Here is a 19,836-nt window from a genome sequence, read left to right as displayed (position 1 = left end):
GCATTCACCACAAAACTGTCATTCTTCGAAAGCTCTTTCCAAATAAATTATGCATAATGTGGCCATTGCATCTAAACCCACGAGGCCAGTGATGCTTGGCCATAATTGCAGTATAGTTGTAAATAGAGAAGGTAAGATGATTTTGGATGAGATCCTTACCAAAAACTCAGATACCAATATTCAAACTCCTACTTCATTTTTTTTTTCTAAAATGGACGATGAAATGTCAGTTGAATTGGGATATGGCCCACCACAAAAAACATAATCCCAAACATCATCAATTAGTTGTTGAGGTTAGGTGGCGACAACCTCACTTGATCCATACATGCCACCATTCTGCAAATGGTGCGCAATAATGTAATAACCATGTAAATGATGGAATTCGATAAAGACTCAACCAGGAATTGCTCGTCCTAAGACCAAATGATCGCGAGCAAGCCTACTAGTTCAACCAACTTAAAGTGTGCTCAAATCCATGTTATGTCTCATTAGAATACAAGCTCATGCTAATAAATTTGTCAATACAGGAACATAAGTAATATTTTTTTCAATAATATGCATTTACATATAAAAACACCACAAAATAATGAGCTTGATTTTGATTCATTATTATTGCAGATTATTTCTACCCACCATCATCTAATCATATGTCAATATATATACCTCTAACATAATAATATTAAGTGAGAAGGAAGTGGGAGCCAATCTTTACAAATTCTGAGATACAAGATACCATTAATACTCATAAAAACAACGAGAAAGGGTTTAGCTTCTTGAACTTTCCTTCCAATAGATATAATATAATATTAAGTGCTCCATAAAATAACCAAATAATATATTTACAATAACCCAGTTGGTACTTATCCTAGTTGTATTAGTTTAGGAGAGTACACATTAATAATCATATGAGAAATATACATTGGTTTTCACCCCTCACTACAATTTCTTGCATGGATATTTGTTACACCTAATTGCACTTCACTTCAATGGGGAAAAATTAACTAAGCTTTACATCTTATTGCTTGAACTGCGCACATGATTAACAAATACACAAATTTTATACTAACTTGGAAGTCCACAATCAACCTGAGGTTAACAAGTTGTTACACCAGAAAAAGGCACCCCAACCCCAAGTCCCAAACCATATTCCAAAAAATGAAGAAAAAAAAGGAACAACCTTGCTTCTAGCAGAGAGGATTGAACTGAAGGCTTTGGCATTCTTCCTAGTAGATTTTTCCCTTTCCTTTTTTCCCTTCACAGTTGGCTTTTCTTCTGATTCATCATCAAAGCTAATCACAATTACTTCAAGTTTTTCTTTGGCTTCTTAGCTGCTTCCACCTTTCTAGCAAGAACAAAATTCCCAACACTAGCACGAAGGTTCCTATTAAAAAAGAAAAGAGCAGAATTAGGCAAAAGAAAATTATCTAAAAAGATAAAAAAATTCAAAAGAAAAAAATAAAAAACCTTATGATAGGCTTAGATAGGTAATGCAATCCTATCCCTCAAGGGCATAGTGTAGAATACTCTAAGAAGATTGGACAAGAGATGCGGGAGAAGACTCTAGGATTCTCATGAGCCATAGGATAGATTTTGGACTTATAGGCTAAATATGAGCTCACTTATCTTTGTACATATTATATTAGAGTTTCATTATTTTTTAGCCTTGTATTTAGGGCTCTATAGTGTAGGGAGGATACCCTAGTAATGTAGGATTTTTCAGCTCTTGTATTTTAAGATACCTAGACTAGTTTTTGTATTAAGAGTAATTTTGTAATTTCACATGCATTAAGTGCACTATTTGATGTGTGTGTTGGAAGAGAAATTTAATTAAATTGGGAGAAGTCCAATCCAATTAAATTTTGGATCAGCCTAAGGGGGAGGAGAGCATTTGCTAGCTACACCCTATTGACACATTATATAGTCACACTTTGTGCATGTTCTTCATGTTTTATATGCCTCATGACATCTAAGCACACTTAGTGGAGAATCTTGGATTTGATCTTGGATTAGTGGGCTAAGCCATAGCTGAAATTCACTAATCATAATTAGTGAAATTTAGGCTCCAAATTTGACTCCACAAATTCAAATTCAAATTCAAGTGAAATTTGAATAAAAATTCAAATTTTCCTTCAATTTTGTGACACTTAGGCTATAAATAGAGGCATTGTGTGTTCATTTTTTCAACTTTGATGATTTGAGAAATTAGACTTCAAAGTTCAGACATCATTCTCCCTCTTCTCTCCCTCAAAATTTCGTTCCCCTTTCTCCCTCTCCCTCCACTCATCTTCTCCTACCTTAAAGCTCTTATCCATGACTTCCTATGATGGTGAGCTTGTTTTTGACTCATCTTCTCCTTGAAGTATCATCTCCAATCACCTTTCCTCCTTCTCCATTTTACCGTCATTGATCTTCAAGAAGCAAAAGACTCTATTGATGAAGAAGATCCAAGGCCTACAAGCTCTACATGGAGTTAAATTAACAGGTTAATTCCATTTCCATGACCTTGTTTATGCACGAGATTCCCAATATCCTGAAGCACTTTTCTGTTTCTTCCTTCACCACCTATGTTCTTCTGCTTAACCTCACCAACTAAACCACAAAAATGGGATTTTCAGAAATGAAAACATAAAAACCCAAAATTTATTATCCAAACAAATCTTAAAACCCCAAAACCCAAAGAAATATTTAAACATTTATTATAGACATCGACAACAAGAAAACAACAAAAAGAAACGAAATAAGAACAAAAACCATTAATAGGTTATTGGTGTTGTGGTTACAATCTGGAAACCATGATAACGCTTTGATGCGGTTCTTAAAACGTTAACCCAAAAACACCGCGAGAGTAGAGAAACAGTGACAACAAAAAACCCTAAAGACCATCGTTCCAAGCATCTCCTCCACCGCTTACGTCAATTGTCACCAGCACACCATGTTAGTCAACAACAACCTTTTCCTTCTCTAGGACGACGAGAGCAAGAGAGGTAAGTGCAAGACACAATAGTGTTAGAGACTAGGGCACGAGATCACATGTGGAGTCGACCCTTACCATTTTTAATATTTAGATTGAATACGAAGATAGTTCTCCAAATTTGTCTTTAAAGTCCACTTATCTATGACGGTTTTCACCAAAACCATCGTTGTATTCAATGTATTTGTGACGGTTTTACCCAAAAATGTTATTAACACGTTCAATAATTTATAAAATTGCCACCGGCCATTTTTTAATGACGATTTTGCTACAACCGTCATTATTCTAGCGTCGTAAAAAACTTTATTTCTAGTAGTGGACCTTGAAGGTATGCATATATAATAGATTAACCTTTTCAATACGGTCCGGATTGCTAGCTTATGTTAAAAATATATTTTTGATACGTTTAAAAATAGTTAGGATTTGAGTTTTTTCTCTATTTTTTTTTTTGTTGGATTTTAACCCAATTCATAAAATATAAAAATGTGTTTTTTTTATACCAAATATCTAATTTCATTTGTAAATTTGGTTTTGACATCACTAATAGAAAATACTATACATGTGAACATTTTTGAATGATGTGACATTTACATGGCTATACGTCACAAGATTTTTTTTCTTTTCCAGAAAACTTTTATAATATGATTTTAATCTTTATAAAACATAAAATTTGAATTTAATACCTATAAAATCCAAAGTTTAATGTGAAACTTTGTTACTCACAACAGCACCAAGTTAATGGAGTTAAGTGGATGGAAATCAACACATTTTATATTTTGAGGAACCAAAACAAGATAAAAAAAATCAGAGGGATAAAAATCAAATTTTGACTATTTTAGAAAGATAAAAGAAAAAAGTATATTTTTTTCCTATAGTATATTATACTAGTAGAAACTTGAAAGTTAGGCACTGTCATACTTGTATTTCCCTATTTTCTATTCTTTGAATTTGGATTTATTGCATATGTAATTGGAGTTGGTTTTTTTAACTTTGGTGGGAAGTTGAAATTGAATATTTTTTTTGATGAGTTAGTTGAAATAGAATATTGAAATGGTTTGTAACAACAAGTTTAATTTAGTGTAAAAAAGTTTGGAAAAATTTATTAATGTAGTTTATTATATCCATATGGATGCATTCAAAAATATAGATGTTGGTGAATGTGGTTTTGTCAATTTTTATCTTCACGTTATAATAAGATTTAATCCATGTTGATTATCCAATCCTGCTGCCTACTAGGGCATTATTAATTAGCAGCTCATCGTGGTACAACTTGCTTTCGGTATCGACAGTAAACTGAAGCTTTGGTAAAATGTTAAATGGCTTTTTTCTGAGGTTGCAATCTGTTTCTGCAGAAATGACATATTAAAAACAATATGAATGAGTTATTGTGGATCACACGCACCAAGCCTCGATGTTAGTTTTGTCTTGATCAATGAGTTATTGTAGATAAGTTTTACAGTGCAGGAGCGTAGCAGGGGAATTCATCCACTAAGGACAATAGGCCACCAAATGGGGATCAGAATTGTTTTATGGCATGTTTGGATAAGCTGTGGAATTGTGTTGGGCATCCAAAATCGTGGTGAATGACTAATTGTATGTTTGTGTAGCTGTTTCTTAACAAAGTCACTCCACTCCGAGACATAAAAAGTCAAAACTCAAAGTTTGTTACTTCTGCGTTTTGTTCATTAGAATTCGTGTGACTGCATTTTCAACTCGAAAACAAATATGTTGTAAAAAGAAACAACACTCTCATGAGTTACTTCACCATCACCATGATTTTGATCACAATCATAATACATGAACAACAATTTATACAATAATTTATATTTTGTATCTAACTCTCTTTTATCTTACCATTTTGTACAACAATTTATGCAATTTGTATTTTTGAGTACAACAATTACATTTTAAATTTAAATTTATCTTTATTTTTTCTTTTTTTCTCTCTTAATTGTATATTTCGATATACAATTTATTATACAAATATAATGTCTCTTTTAATAAATTATATTTTGCTTATTTAAAAACATGTGATAATAAATTTGACAATACAAGTATTAAAATATGCTCTGGAATATTACCGGATTCTCATTGCACGATATCTTAGGCATCCTTTTGGATCACAGAAACATATGTGCAATTTGGTGATACATTGATAGGCAAATTTTAAGTTTTAATTTTGTCTTCATATAGACCATTTTTTTTCCTAATAATTTTAAACCATCCTACTACTTTCTTCTACTTCCTTTATATAATAGTTATTAAATCATTGAAATGTGTTTCATAGGAAAATAGAACATTACTCTCGTCTGTAATACCTTTTGAGTAACTAACATATATGCAATTTAAGAATTATAAGCTTTACTTTAAATAGCTATCAAAAAAGAAATCTTTACTTCTTTTCTTTTCATGCAGAAATAAATCTTTACTTTAAATAATACATGCATGCACCATATTAGTTTAAATAAGGGAGCTTAAACGAGATACTTTTCGCATCCTTTTAGTTGAAAATATGAGAAAGAGAGAGAACTGATTTACAAAAGTAAATAAAATAATTAAATTCATTCAAACATATATTGTAATGATAGTCATAAAAAATAATCTCTTAAAAACACTCAATCACAATAAAGGACGAAATTTCTATAGATTTATTTTAAAATCAATGACTTTCATTGATTCAATAAAGGGTTAAATGCTTAAATTTTAGTTTTTAATAATCGATTATTATTCTTTCATCATGAAAATGTTTCATATAATGCAAAATATTTTAGGTGTTTTTGGTGGAATTCTCCATCAACTTTTTGTTGATCAATAACTCCTTAGATACAAATAAGTAGGATCCAAAATAAATTTAATTTGTTTCAATTTGACTCGTTAATATTTAATTCAATTTGAAGCTCAATTTGAATTTTGTATGAACTTTTTTTCAGCTCGAACTTGACTCAGTTCAAACTCATCAACAGTTCAATTCAACTCTTTAGGTTGAATCATATGAACCAAAAGTCAAAATTTTTAAATCCTATATATTTCAATTTATTTGTAGATTTTAGATAAAATGATTGTTTATTTTTTTAAAGGCAAAACTGAATTTATTCTATTAGTTTTATGGGATCATAAGGTATGACAAAGAAAAACATAATTACAACTAAAGTTTGCATAAATAAAAACTATCCCATCATGCATATATAAAATAATTAAAAAATCCATTTTAAAAAATTTGACTTTCGATTCATATGATTCGAGCTAAAAAGTTGAATTGAACTGTTTGCAAGCTTGAACTGAGTCAAGTTCAAGCTGAAGAAAAATGTTCATATAAAACTCAAATCAAGTTTCAAGCTGAGTTAAATATTAATGAGTTAAGTCGAACTGAACCAAACTTGAGTAATTTCTGATCCTACTTATTTGTATCTAAGGAGTTATTGATAAACAAAAAGTTGATGGAGAATTCCACTAAACACACCCAAAACATTTTGCATCATATGAAACATTTGGCTCATGAATTAAATTCAACGAACTAATTATCAAATTGAACTTCAAACTATTTTTGAATTGGTTTGGTTCATTGTCACCCTACAGACAATGACTCCCTTTTTGTAGATTTTCTTAGCCTCTTATTGGATATGATGTGGCCTTTCCAATTATTTTGTTTCTCTCTGTTCTTGTATTTATAGTTCTAGCAGTGGATTTCTCTGGTGTTATAGGGATTGGGGTGTCAACATAATTAGAATGTCAACCTCTTTAGCTCCCTAATCCTCTTCCATTTCTTTTGAAAAAAGTAAAATAAATGAAAACGACTATATTGATATTAATGCACTTTTAAAATTATATTTATGACTTACAAAAGTATTTTGTTCTCTTTTACTAATGTGTATTACATGTTTTAAAAGAAAACTAAAGTTAGATAATTAGGTTTTCAATTAAGATTAGTCATTGATAAAGTCATTATTCACATGAATGTTATGTGACAAAAAAAGACTAATTATAATCATGATAGTTACCATAATAAAAGAATGATAAAAAAAACTAATTCAATAGTTATATTCTTAATATATTTAGATATCCTTTGAGAAATTTTCACTTTCTAAATATTGTAACTTAACTTATTATGAGGCCTTGATCAGTTATTGTTCTAAATATTAGGAAACATTAGATGAGTAATTCAAAAATGGCTTGAACCAAATAATTTTTATAAGGACATTATATTGAAATAAATCATGAAAAAAAAACTGTGTGTTTGGTTTATATACAACACAATTTGAAATACATACTTTCTAATATTGTTGAAGGTAAAAAATTGTCTCATCTTAGATTGACTTTATTATTAATTTCAACTCTCTAACAACATCTTCAATGCAACTTGAGTTCTTAACTATTTTTTAGTTAGTCCTTTGTTGCTACGTAAGATTTAAAAACACTAAATAATTTTTACTCTAAAGATGAAATCCAATTTGGATTCTTAATTTTTTTTTAGTGGGTCGTATTTATCTTTCCACTCATAGTCAAATTCTTATTTAATGGTTAAACAACCTTGCTTGTAGTTGCTTAATTCTACAAGAATCCTATAAAAACCGATTTGCTCAATAACAATTTCAAATTGCTTAACTTTTTAAGAACCTCATGAACAACTCTCCCTGAAGAAGCTCTAAACATGCTATCAGTTTAAGTAATACCCCAACCAAATATCTAAATAGAGCATATTTTAAATACCACTAAAATAAATTTAAATGTATAATCAAATTTTAATTTAAAATTATAATTATTTTTTTTTTTACTTTTTGACATTTTATTACTATTATTTTTTATTTAAAAACTAAGATGTTAACCATGTACTGTATTGAGTTGGCTTAAAACACACATACTGAGTACCGCTCTAGTTCAGACCCTACTATTAAACAAATTTATTTAGTCCAGCAGTCTGAATGATTTTTGGTTCTCACAAGTAATACATAACTTGGGAATCAAAAACATTAGGAATACAAATACAAAGTTACAACACTGAAGTAACCAACACTACACCTGCATGACAAATACACATCAAAAACATCAGAAGCTTATAGCTTCCTCATTGAGTGGAAAAAAGACTAATACAGAATATCCTTTCACAGCAGTAACTAGACTAGCTAGGAAGAAGTGTCCTTGAGTTCCTGAGGTAGAATATCCTTCCACCTAATAAAGTTAGGATCCTTCAAGAACGTATCCTTGGCTAGTACTTTCTCATCATCAGTCCAATTTTTAAGGTCTTTTTGAAGCTGCTTAACCCTTTGCTCGACATGATCATCAAGAGGCTTCTTGCTGTTAATCCAGCTATAAAGTTCCTCCACTTCAGCCCAAAAGGTTGATTCAGTGATAGGAGCAGGTGGCATCCTTTTAGCATGTTCCAACCATCTTTGAGTGTACCTATACCGTTTTGGCCTGGCCCTGATCATGTAAGGTCCTGTGTCCTCATTCTTCAAGTGGCGGTAATAGTTTGCAATGTCTAGAGGCTCCACAAGGCGGCGATATTCGGTTCCACGCTTTATCCATTCTTTGTCCCCTTCGAACTCATCAGGGAGTTCATACCTCTTTAGCATCTCAATGACTTCATCCCATACCCCTGCTAGCACAAGCCTCTTCACGTTTGCTTGGAAGTCGTTCGACTCCTTTTGCACCTTGAAGGCATCGTAATAGCCCTTCCCCTTGTGCATCTCACATGTTGTTTTGTAATTTTGAAGCTCTTTCATGCTTGTCAAGGCTTTATCCTGAATCTCCTTCATGATTTTGTCCTCGTTTTTGCGTTTCTGCTTCTCCAACTCACCAGCTGCTCGTAGACACAGCCTTGCTCTTGTGTTCTGAAATGTAGGCCAAGAAATCATCATTTATTAGCTAAGTCTTACAATCTAATTTATGTATAGGATCAAACCACACCAAGTGTATTAACATGTCATTAGTTCAAGTGCAACTAGGTTCATATCTCTTAAGCAAGATCTTGAGATCATTTAAGTCTTGTGGATAAAAAAGTATGATTGAAAAAAAAGATCTCACTAACCATGACTAGATAGATTACCTGACTGAAACTAATCATTATCAAAACTTTTGGATACTCCGCACCAAATACCATAATGAATCAGAAAACCTCACTAAGTGTGACACTTTTATCAATCCAACTAAGCGTCAAAAATATTTCCAAAAAAGAATTAATATTTCATCATACTACTTTATTTAAAGTGACACTACTTGCCTTTGGTATACATGATCATTAACATAATATAACATGATTTTAATGTTTAGATTGATATAATTTAATTTCCATTAAAAAATATTAAAGACATTATATTACCAAGTTTTCACCTGCTATATTTCATCCTGTCACATGCATATATAAAAGAAAAACAAAGAATGATTACCAGTCCAAGGCCATCCAAGGCTGTTGCAACATCACTATTTGAACCGTCAGCAGACAAGGGAAGTTGCTCAAGTTGCTCCAAGTACACTACATTCTGCATTCCCAAGCTTTCCTGCAACTCAGCCACATAGTTCAGGTGTTGCGATATGCTTTTGTCGGCAACTTCTTCAAGTTCTGCCAAATCGCTTAACAGGGCAGTGTGGAACAAGAGTTGCAAAACAGCATCTGAGTTTTCCACCACAATCAGCTGTCCATTTCCGTTGCAGAAAACATATGTTCCAAAGGGCCTATAAGGGCTCAACTCAACAAAATTTGCCACTGTCTCAAGTAACAAATTTGTGCTGCCCATGAGAATACAAGCAGCATGGCTTGTAACACTCGCGGCGTTTCTCATCACAGTTTTATAAACTTCAGAAATCAAAATAGCCCTTGTTGGATCTTGGGTGGAAGTTTTGGACTTGGGATTCAAGAATTGGAGAACAGAACCAAAATTTTCCTCAATAGAAGCCAAGGGAGCAAGCAAAATCCTTGGCACTATGTCATATCTCAAAACAAAGTGTACGAAATAGCGTGACCAATTTTCTCTCTTTGAAGCGTGAGAGAATATATGATTGCCAATTAAGGGAGACCCAAAAGTGACACAAAAGGGTAGCTTGGGTTTTTGGATTTTTGTTGGGTTAAAGTACTTTTCCAAGACCCAAAAGGTAGTTTGAGTTGCCATTGCAGCACCAGAGGAGTGCCCTGTAAACACTACTTGCTTCCCATCTAGTATAGCCTTCTTCACCTACACATTTTTTACGGTTTATTTGGTTAATTAACCAAAAATAGAAACAATCACGGTAACTGAAGAAACTGCCAGAAAAAAAACTAAGCAACTGTCTTATTGGTCACGGTGAGTTCAAAACATCAAATTGCAACACGTGGAATTAATCCAAAGAAAGTAACAAACAGAACATCTAACATCAATTTAAGGTTGTCGGTTAGTTTAGTTACATACCACATCTTCAAAGTTAGTTTCCAATAGGCGATCGAATCTCTTTGCGAAGCCTTCGTTCACCCAAGCAAGTTCATCGTTACCAATACTTCTGAGAGAAGGGAACTGGGTAGAATTTATCTTCGATACCCCAAAGGGTTTGTTAACAAACCATTCAGCGGGATCCCAAGATCCCGGGAAGCTGAAAACATGGTAAGTTTCCGAAGAAATCTGAACCTTGTCGTAAAAGTAGAGCTTATCCGTTGACTTGTGATTGTTAGCTTTGCAGGCCAAACCACACACCCTCTTGATAGCATCTTCCTTCAATCCAATGTTGTCTCCAAGTGATCCTCCAGCCATGTTGTCCCTAATTCTACAACAGTTTTGGAAATTTTTTGAGTTTGGTTTCCTTGCCGTGTTAATTTTCAGAACTTCTGTAGGGGAGCTAGGACATTCATTCTATTACTTGTTAGAATTAATGTGTGACACGTTGGAATTATGCAGGACTAATAAATTAATAATTAAGTATTAAGTATTAAATTCAAGTAATTATTATAAAAGGAGTTAACAATTATTAATATGATTCTTAATAGAAAAGTATTTTTTTTTAGTTTATAATCAGAATAAAGATATAAAAAGAATAGTGAAAGAAATGAAATCTTTTTAAGAAAATCAAAATATACCTATAATTCTTCATTAGTGAATTGACGAAGACCTTGTAGTTTCACGTAGCATTGTTGGTTCCTCTTTTATGAATGGGAATGAAACTATATTATCTGATTGACCATAAAAGTCTATGCTAAATTTGTTTAAAGTGGGTCCAAAAATGAATTTTACTTCTTTCATTTGTACCATCAATCAGAGTGAAGCAAGCGTCACGAAGCTACGGATGACTTTCCTCTCTTTCGTGGAACTTGCTAAGCAAAGCCTATATTTTACTCTCAAAATTAAGCGCGTTTTGGTCAGACTACAAAAAAAAAAAAAAAAAAGTTGAACATTAGAATGTACGGAGAGAAGGACAGGACGAGAAAAAATAAAACAAAAAGAGACAAAAACTATTATTAATGAAATGAAAATATTTAAAATTATATGTATAAATTAAAAAAAATCTATAAAAATTATCAGATGAAAATAAAAAACAGAGTCCAATAGAATTATTTACAAATATTAATGAGTAATGTCTAAGACATTTGGCAACTTTGTTTAGTTATCTCTCATGTAATTTGATTTATATTCAAGCTAAAATACAATATATTGGACAACTTTTTCTATTCTATATTTTTTATGTTAATTTATATTAAATATCACATTCATTTAAGTTAAAATTTATCTAATGTGATGCAACGTTAAATTTTGAACGGGACACATATTTTCTATTATTTTAAAAGATAATTTATATTTAAATATAAAAATATTATTTATTTTTTTTATTTTTCATTATAATTAATTTATAAATTCTTGAGTAAAAAATTTCTTTCCATATACTAAATATAAATAAATTATCAAATAATTGACTATTTTATTCATAAAAGATACATGTATATAAAAGACAATTAAGAGTCACTCCCATAAGTTGCAATTACCACAAATTCATATATTTAAAAAATATAGTAACAATAATTTGATAATACTTAAATATTTTCATTCAAAAATGATAATATTTTGGTTTTAGACCACAAGTGTTTATTATTGGAGACAATCTTGTTCATGGATAGGACCATTATAAAAATGTTAATATAATTACTTCTTTTTTTTTATAACCATTTTTAAATTAAAACCAGAGTAAATACTTAAATTAAGAGATCCTTAGAAGGGTAATAAAAAAAATGAAAGTATCAAACTTATTAAAAAAATTATAATGGGTTAAACTTATTAAAAACATCAATTAATAGAAAGAAAACGTATAAATTTACTTAAACCTAATCAATATTAACTCAATCTTTCAACATTTTGTTTTCGAAGATGAACATCTTTTGTATATTTTACAAACGAATATCTTAATAATATTCTATCTAAGGAATGCAAATAAAATTTTAAATGAAAGTATTGATGATATTATAATATTTTTAGAAAATATTCAAAGTACTTTCACCAAAAAAACTTATATTCTGGAATTTACTGTACAAAATTGACTACACGGTTTTTTTTAATCATTTTAGAAAATCTTCTATTCATAATTCACATTTTTTTAAATGTAGCATTATATAAAATAATGACTTCATTAAGGGTATGAGACATGACGATGGTAACTTAAACTATCCTAAAATTATCAAGGCAAAATTATAAAATTGGTCCCCCACTTTATCTCCAATTACGGATTTGATCATTCTATAATTTAATTCATAAATTTGGTCCCTCAGTTTTATAAATTTCTGTAAAATTGATCCTAGAAGTCCGATTTGGACATTGATCGTTAACCCCAGACGTTACTATCACGTGTCAATGCCACGTGTGACTGCCACATGTCAATGCCACGTGTCAACGTCTGAGTGATTCCCCGTAAATGCTTCATTTTTTGTAGGTAAAATTGCACTTTTGGTCCCTCAGTTTTACTCCAATTTCGATTTTGGTCCCCCTATAGTTTAATTCACACATTTGGTCTCCCAATTTTATAAATCTCTTTATAAATTGTTCCTGGAAAATTGGTTTTTTGAATGGTTTAGTCACTGGTGCTAGAGATATGGTAAGTCTTGATAAATCTCGTATTTTTTTTTATTGCAAGTTCTTCACTCACTTGGAACCCAGAGAAACATCACTCTTTGTCTCTCTCCCACTTCCGGGATTGTTCAACTTGGGAAAGTGACGCATGAATCCCAATCTGGGTCTGAAATTTTCATATCTCTTACTTTAACAGGTTCTGTAATAACTCCCTCTTTTTTTTCTTTTTTTGCTCTCCCATGCGATACTATGTGTATACGATTGCTTAAGTGACCTATGTATGACAATGGTATTTTTGTTTGAAATTTGAAATACAACTTCTCCAGTAATGAAATTTGGTTGAATTTATAAAGGGATTTATAAAATTGAAGACCAAATGTGTGAATTAAATTATAAGGGGACAAAAATCAAAATTGGAGTAAAACTGGGGGACCAAAAGTGCAATTTTACCTACAAAAAATGAAGTCTTTATAAGAAATCACTCAGACGTTGACACGTGGCATTGATATGTGACATTGACACGTGACAGTCACACGTGGCATTGACACGTGACAAACAACGTCTGAGGTTAACGGTCAACGTCCAATTTTGCAGGAATTTATAAAACTGGGGGACCAAATTTGTGAATTAAATTATAGGGAGACCAAATCCAAAATTAGAGATAAACTGGAAAATCAAAAATATAATTTTACCAATTATCAACTAATAGTCACATCCCAAATTCAGGGATATTTAATAGGTCGAGTAAGAAATGTGAATACATGGACTCATGAACATGAGAGCCCATGACAATTCACCAAAAAAAATATAGCCCATAATACTCAAGGTCAATTTTTAAAAAATTAAAAAATACTTAAAGTCAAAATTGAAATTGCTATTGGCTAGGAATAGTAAACTTTTGTCTTCTGACTTATATTTGATTGTTATGTTGATCATTTCAAGCATTTTTAGAAAAACATCTATTCATAATCCACTTTAAAGAAAATGTATTATATAAAATAATGATTCCATTAAGATTTTTTTTATCTTAACCTTCTATTAAAATTATGAGACATGATGATGGTAACTTAAACTATCATAAAATCATCAACTATACGATTATATTCCAAATTCATGGGTATTTAATGGGCAATTAAGAAATGTGAACACATTGACTCATAAACACAAGAGCCCATAACACTTAAGGTCACAATCGAAATTACATTGTGCTAGGAATATTAAACTTTTTTCTTCTAACTTTTTTTTATTCTCATATTAGATTATAGATAGATATAGATTATATACATGCATGCTTTCAAGGTAAAATTATGTATTGAAAATCTTTTTCAGTTTTTGTTCAATTATGCTCCAAAATTAAATTAAAAACACATGTAGATTCTTGAAACCAAAACAGAACTATACAATAATAATTACAAAGCCATTTCGTTCACCTGTCATCGATAGTACATATTCAATACCCATTTGTTTTCAGATAGATAGAGAACGTAGAAGAAACTACATGTTTATTACATAACACACAATAGAAAGAAGCATGAAAATAAAATACAATAAATAAGAGAAATAAGAAAAGTTCACTCAGCCAACACACTTCACCAAGGTAGAACCCTCCAAGAAGACATTTAAGTGTGTGTTTGTTTTACACATATCACACATTCCGAAGTATGTTGAACGTAGTTTTTGTGAGAGAGCTTTGATGTTCGACATGATTGAATGTGAAAAAAAAAAAAAAAAACACAGCCTAATGCATGTTTGTCTTGATCTGTCACTCATTTATTAGATTTCTAATGCATGATTGTTGCTTGTGTTGTAGAGGTAGAGTTTTCCACCACTTGACCAAGGTAGAACCCTCCAAGAAGACATCATTAGCCAACTCCCCCTTTTCGCTCCATGCTTGTAATTGAGCCTCCAATTGCTCAACCCTTTCCTTAACATCTTCAAATGATGAGCTATTACTATAACTGGTTTTGTAGCGAAGATCCTCCACCTCAGCCCAGAAACAAGATGTGGAGCTAGGTTCCTGTGGCCTTCTCTCAGCATGTTCCAACCATTTTTGGGTGTACCTATATCGTTTAGGCCTTCCCCTAAGCATGTAAGAAGAAGAACCATCCTCGTAATGCCTTGCATGACGGTAATAATTGGCAATATCTAGAGGCTCCATTAGTTGTCGAAACCTTGATCCAAGATCTACCCATTCTTTGTTGCCTTCAAACTCATCTGGGAGTTGGTAACTTCTTAGCTTTTCCATGATCTCGTCCCACACACTTGCCAACTCTAGCCTTGTCACATTTGCCTTGAAGTCCTCTTTTTTCTTGTGCTCCCTGAAGCCATCGTAGAAACCAACGTTTTGATGCTCCCACATTTCTCTGTATTTTTTAAGGTCTTTCATTTTTTGCTCAATAAAAACTTTCTTTTGTTTGATTTTATCTTCGTTGTCAAGTTTTCTTGTCGCCAAATTTGCTGCTGCTCGAAGGCAAAGTCTTGCTCTTGGGCTCTGAAGTTTAAGCCAAGCCAAGAAATCATCACTTATTAGTTAAATCTTGTTGTATAATTTATGCTTGAAATATAATAGCAATAAAATCAAAAGATGTTAACAGTCAAAATAGTTTAATAATAATATAAAATAGTTTTATATCACTTTTAAGATAATTATGATAAAAGTCAACAAATTTATTATATATATGTATAGTAATTTATGATTAATGATGATGTAAAATTATTTTACACAATCAATATATAATATTTTTTTAATGTCAAATTTGATCGAATGACACCTTTAATAATATTATTCTCCATAAACTAAATTTTACCAATTTAGCTATTGCATTGAAAAATCTTATAAAATAGATCTAAGTCTACAAAATTTTATACAATTAAAAACCTAAATGACATTTCATCGCAAATACTATTATATACAAAATTCTATGCAATTAGAAAACTATGACATTCGATATTTAAAATATTAAGATTATACGTCTAATTTTTTTGAACTATTTAAAACTCAATATACATAACCATGAAAATAACATAACATGATTTAATGATTAGATTGATAAAATTTAACTTTTGTAAAAACCTTAATAAAGACGTTATTTTTTTCCAAATTGGTAAACAGCTGAATCATCTGATTCTATGTCGCACATATATAGCAAAAGAAACAATGAATGATTTACCAGTCCAAGGCCATCCAAGGCTGTTGCAACATCGCTATTTGAACCATCAGCTGACAAGGGAAGTTGCTCAAGTTGCTCCAAGTACACTACATTCTGCATTCCCAAGCTTTCCTGCAACTCAGCCACATAGTTCAGGTGTTGCAATATGCTATTATTGGCAACTTCTTCTAGTTCTGCAAAATTGCTTAACTGAGCAGTGTGGAACAAGAGTTGCAAAACAGCATCTGAGTTTTTCACCACAATCAGCTGTCCATTTCCATTGCAGAAAACATATGTTCCAAAGGGCCTATAAGGGCTTAAGTCAACAAAATTCGTCACTGTCTCCAATAACATGTTTGTGCTGCCCATGAGAATGCCAGCAGCATGGCTTGTAACAGTTGCTGCGTTTGTCATCACAGTTGAGTAAAATTGAGAGATTACACAATTCCTTGTTGGGTCTTGGGTGGAAGTTTCGAAGTTGGGGTCCAAGATTTGAAGAATAGAGCTAAAAGTTTGGCCAACAGAAGAGAAGGGAGCAAGCAAAATCCTTGGCACTATGTCATACCTCAAAACAAAGTGTATGAAATAGTGAGACCAATTTTCTCTCCTTGAAGAGTGAGAGAATATATGATTGCCAATTAAGGGAGACCCAAAAGTAACACAAAAGGGATGCTTGAGGTTTTGGGGTTTGGTTGGGTTAAGGTACTCTTCCAAGGCCCAAAAGGTAGCAAGAATTGCTATTGCAGCACCAGAAGAGTGCCCTGTAAACACTACTTGCTTTCCATCAACCATAGCCTTATTCACCTATACATATTTTGACGGTTTATTTGCTTAAGTCAATATAATTAATCAAAAATAGAAAGTATCACGGTAACTGAAGTAACTACCAAAAAAACTGAACAATTGTCTTATATTAGTTACAGGGTGTTAAAAACTTAAAATTGCAACATGTGGGATAAAAAATACAACAAACAACATTAGTTAACATCAATTAAAGGTTGCCCATTAGGAAAAATTATTAAATGATCTTAGACACCATTTATCTGTGGTCTCGACTAATCTACTAGTTGATAGTCTAAGACCAACTAATAGTTTTTTGTTTGTTAAGACTGTTGCATACCTCAGATTTAATGGAGCTAGTTTTCAATATGAGGTCGAATCTCTTTGCGAAGCCTTCATTCACCAAAGCAGCTTCATCATTGCCAATACTTCTAAGTGAAGGAAACAGGGCATGATCTATCTTTGTTTCCCCAAAAGGTTTGTTATTAACAAGCCATTCATGGGGGTTCCAAGACCCTGAAAAGCTGAAAACATGATAAATTTCGGAAAAAATCTCAATCTCATGGAAATGGTAGAGATTCTCCGGTGACATGTTAGCTTGGAAGGCCAAACCACACACATTGGTGATGAACTCTTCTTTCAATCCTATGTTGTCTCCAAGCGACCCAACAGCCATGTTTGTTTCTTACAATACCCTGCAGTTTCGGAAAGTTTTATGTTTGCTTGGTTGCTTTGTGTTTCAAAACTGCTGAAGCATCCCTTTATGTAAAGCTTGTGAACATGGACATGGTTTTAAATTACCATTACTATATTGACGAAGACTCTGAGTTCAGTTCCACGAAGTTTTGCTCTTCTTTTATTATTGGTTTATGGAAATGAGAATACTGACAGGATTTGGTTAGGTTGTTTTTTGTTTTTATTTTTATTAAAAATAAAAAATAATGATAAAAATGTATTTGATTGAATTTTTATTTTTATTTTTATTAAAAATATATGATGAAAGTAATTTTAAGTAAATTTAAATTTTATGAAAATATAAATTAAATACAACCTAAATTACTAATTGACTATAGATTACACGCTAAAGTGGGGCCCAGAAGTTTACTTTACTTCATCCGTAGCACTAGCACCAATCCAATCAATGTGAAGCAAGTCTCACGAAGTAACGGGATGACTATGCACTCTATTTGCCGAGGAATTCTAGGGTGGGAAAGCTAATAAGTTCCCACCTTGTGAAAGGTTTCTTGCACCGTTAGATCTGATAGATTTTAAGTTAAGGGTTCAGATTTTTTCTTTTTCTTTTTGTGTCTTTCCCGATCTGTCCCTGCCTCTTTCTCTCACCCACAACTTCGCTGCAACTCTCCCTTGCTCCTTGATTCACATGCCAAACCCTCATTTTTATGAAGTATTACCAATCATATGTTTCAAGACAACTCAATCTGATATGTTAAATTAAGTAAATACATATTCATGAATAAGATCCTTTCATTACAATTCGTTGTCGGGAAAGGAGGTGGAGAGGAAGAGGATAAAGGTTCATGACAAAGAGAAAGGGATTGTAGAAGGGAAAAATAGGAAAACTGAGAGAAAAAAAATAATTTGAACAGTAGATATAGAAGTAGTGAAATCTAACTGTGCAAAAAACACTTTCTCAGTGTTTCCCACCTAGAATTGGTCTTCTTTCCCAGACTTACCAACCATAACTTGTGTTTTACTGCCAAAAGTAAGCACTTTTTGGTTGGTCCCGTTGGATGTTAAGGACAAAAAGAATTTTGGTATCCTAAAGTTTTACGGGGTATTTGGTAGGAAAAATGTCAGGAAATCATGAATCATGAAATCATATTTTGGGGAATCTGAGTTTATTTGGATGTTCGTCGGAAATATTTAAATAATTTTTTTTAAGAATCGAATAATTATGTTATATTTTTTAATAGTTATTTTAATTATTTATTACATTAATAAAAATAATATGGTATTTTTATTATAATAAAAAAATGAACTCAGCAAAATAATATCCTCATTCCATAAAAAAATTTTGTGAGAAACTTGTTAAAAAATATTCATGTGAAATATTGTTTTTTTTCCTCGAGAATCTTATTTTTTAGAACGGATACCAAATATAGGAAATTAAGGTGATACATGGTTTGAATATTTATTTTTTAGTAATTTTTATTTTCAAAATTTTAAGATTTGGAAAACATATATTGAAAATAAAATATTTTAAAATGGCATCAAATTTTCACTATTTTAGAAAATGATAAAAACATTTATTTGTTGTTTTTAGTTTTGGACTAATTTTTTAAAATACTTTTGGAGAAAATGTTTTCTAAATTTTAAACAAACATATTTTTATCCTTAATTTCTGACTTCTTTGAAAATAAAAAATAGAAAACACTAAAACCAAGCATCACCTTCACATTTTTCACCTAAGATTTTTAGAAAACTCAAAACTTCCCCTATTAGATGTCTCCTTATAGTGTTTTTGTTATTATATTAAATTATTATTAGCTTTTTTTCTGCACATATGATTACAAAAGAGTATCCTGGTTGATTGCCAGCCTTCTTGAACTTTTTTAGATTGACCATGTGCTTAAGATGTTCAAGTCCGAACTACTTGAACGGACCATTTTTGGTTACATGTTACCATGTTAATCAAATTAATATGATGAATTATTATTTTTTATTAATAAGAATCAAACTCAAGTATAAGGCCGTAAATGTTTTCATGGGATGTATAGTACTTTTAATTTATACAATATATGTTTGAACAGTACTTCTAAAAGTACAGCAGTCTCTGATATTTTAGTTAAATAGTATTGTAGCAGTAAATCTCATGGATGAGAAATGATAATAAGATTAAAGTATATTGTTCAAATAAAATATCAAGACATAATATACTGGTGGTTATAAGAGTAATGTTCAA

At 31.4% G+C, this 19,836-nt stretch overlaps 2 protein-coding genes across 2 annotated transcripts; both read right to left on the bottom strand.

Annotated features, from left to right (window-relative positions):
* Positions 1 to 7,827: 7,827 nt before the first annotated feature.
* On the bottom strand, positions 7,828 to 11,098 carry LOC114416492 (protein EDS1L-like). Its single transcript, XM_028381374.1, has 4 exons — positions 11,010 to 11,098; positions 10,351 to 10,699; positions 9,355 to 10,137; positions 7,828 to 8,799 (listed from the first exon to the last, which is right to left on the bottom strand). The coding sequence occupies exons 1-4, from the start codon at positions 11,021 to 11,023 to the stop codon at positions 8,092 to 8,094; spliced, it is 1,854 nt and encodes a 617-aa protein (XP_028237175.1). The 5' UTR covers positions 11,024 to 11,098; the 3' UTR covers positions 7,828 to 8,091.
* A 3,284-nt stretch (positions 11,099 to 14,382) lies between these two features.
* LOC114416491 (protein EDS1L-like) lies at positions 14,383 to 17,723 on the bottom strand. Its single transcript, XM_028381373.1, has 3 exons — positions 17,254 to 17,723; positions 16,155 to 16,937; positions 14,383 to 15,475 (listed from the first exon to the last, which is right to left on the bottom strand). The coding sequence occupies exons 1-3, from the start codon at positions 17,587 to 17,589 to the stop codon at positions 14,747 to 14,749; spliced, it is 1,848 nt and encodes a 615-aa protein (XP_028237174.1). The 5' UTR covers positions 17,590 to 17,723; the 3' UTR covers positions 14,383 to 14,746.
* Positions 17,724 to 19,836: the final 2,113 nt, after the last annotated feature.

This window comes from Glycine soja, chromosome 6, assembly GCF_004193775.1.
Source record: "Glycine soja cultivar W05 chromosome 6, ASM419377v2, whole genome shotgun sequence".
Classification (NCBI taxonomy): domain Eukaryota; kingdom Viridiplantae; phylum Streptophyta; class Magnoliopsida; order Fabales; family Fabaceae; genus Glycine; species Glycine soja.
Note: the sequence above shows the minus strand (reverse complement) of the source record. Positions and strands in the feature narration are given on the sequence as shown.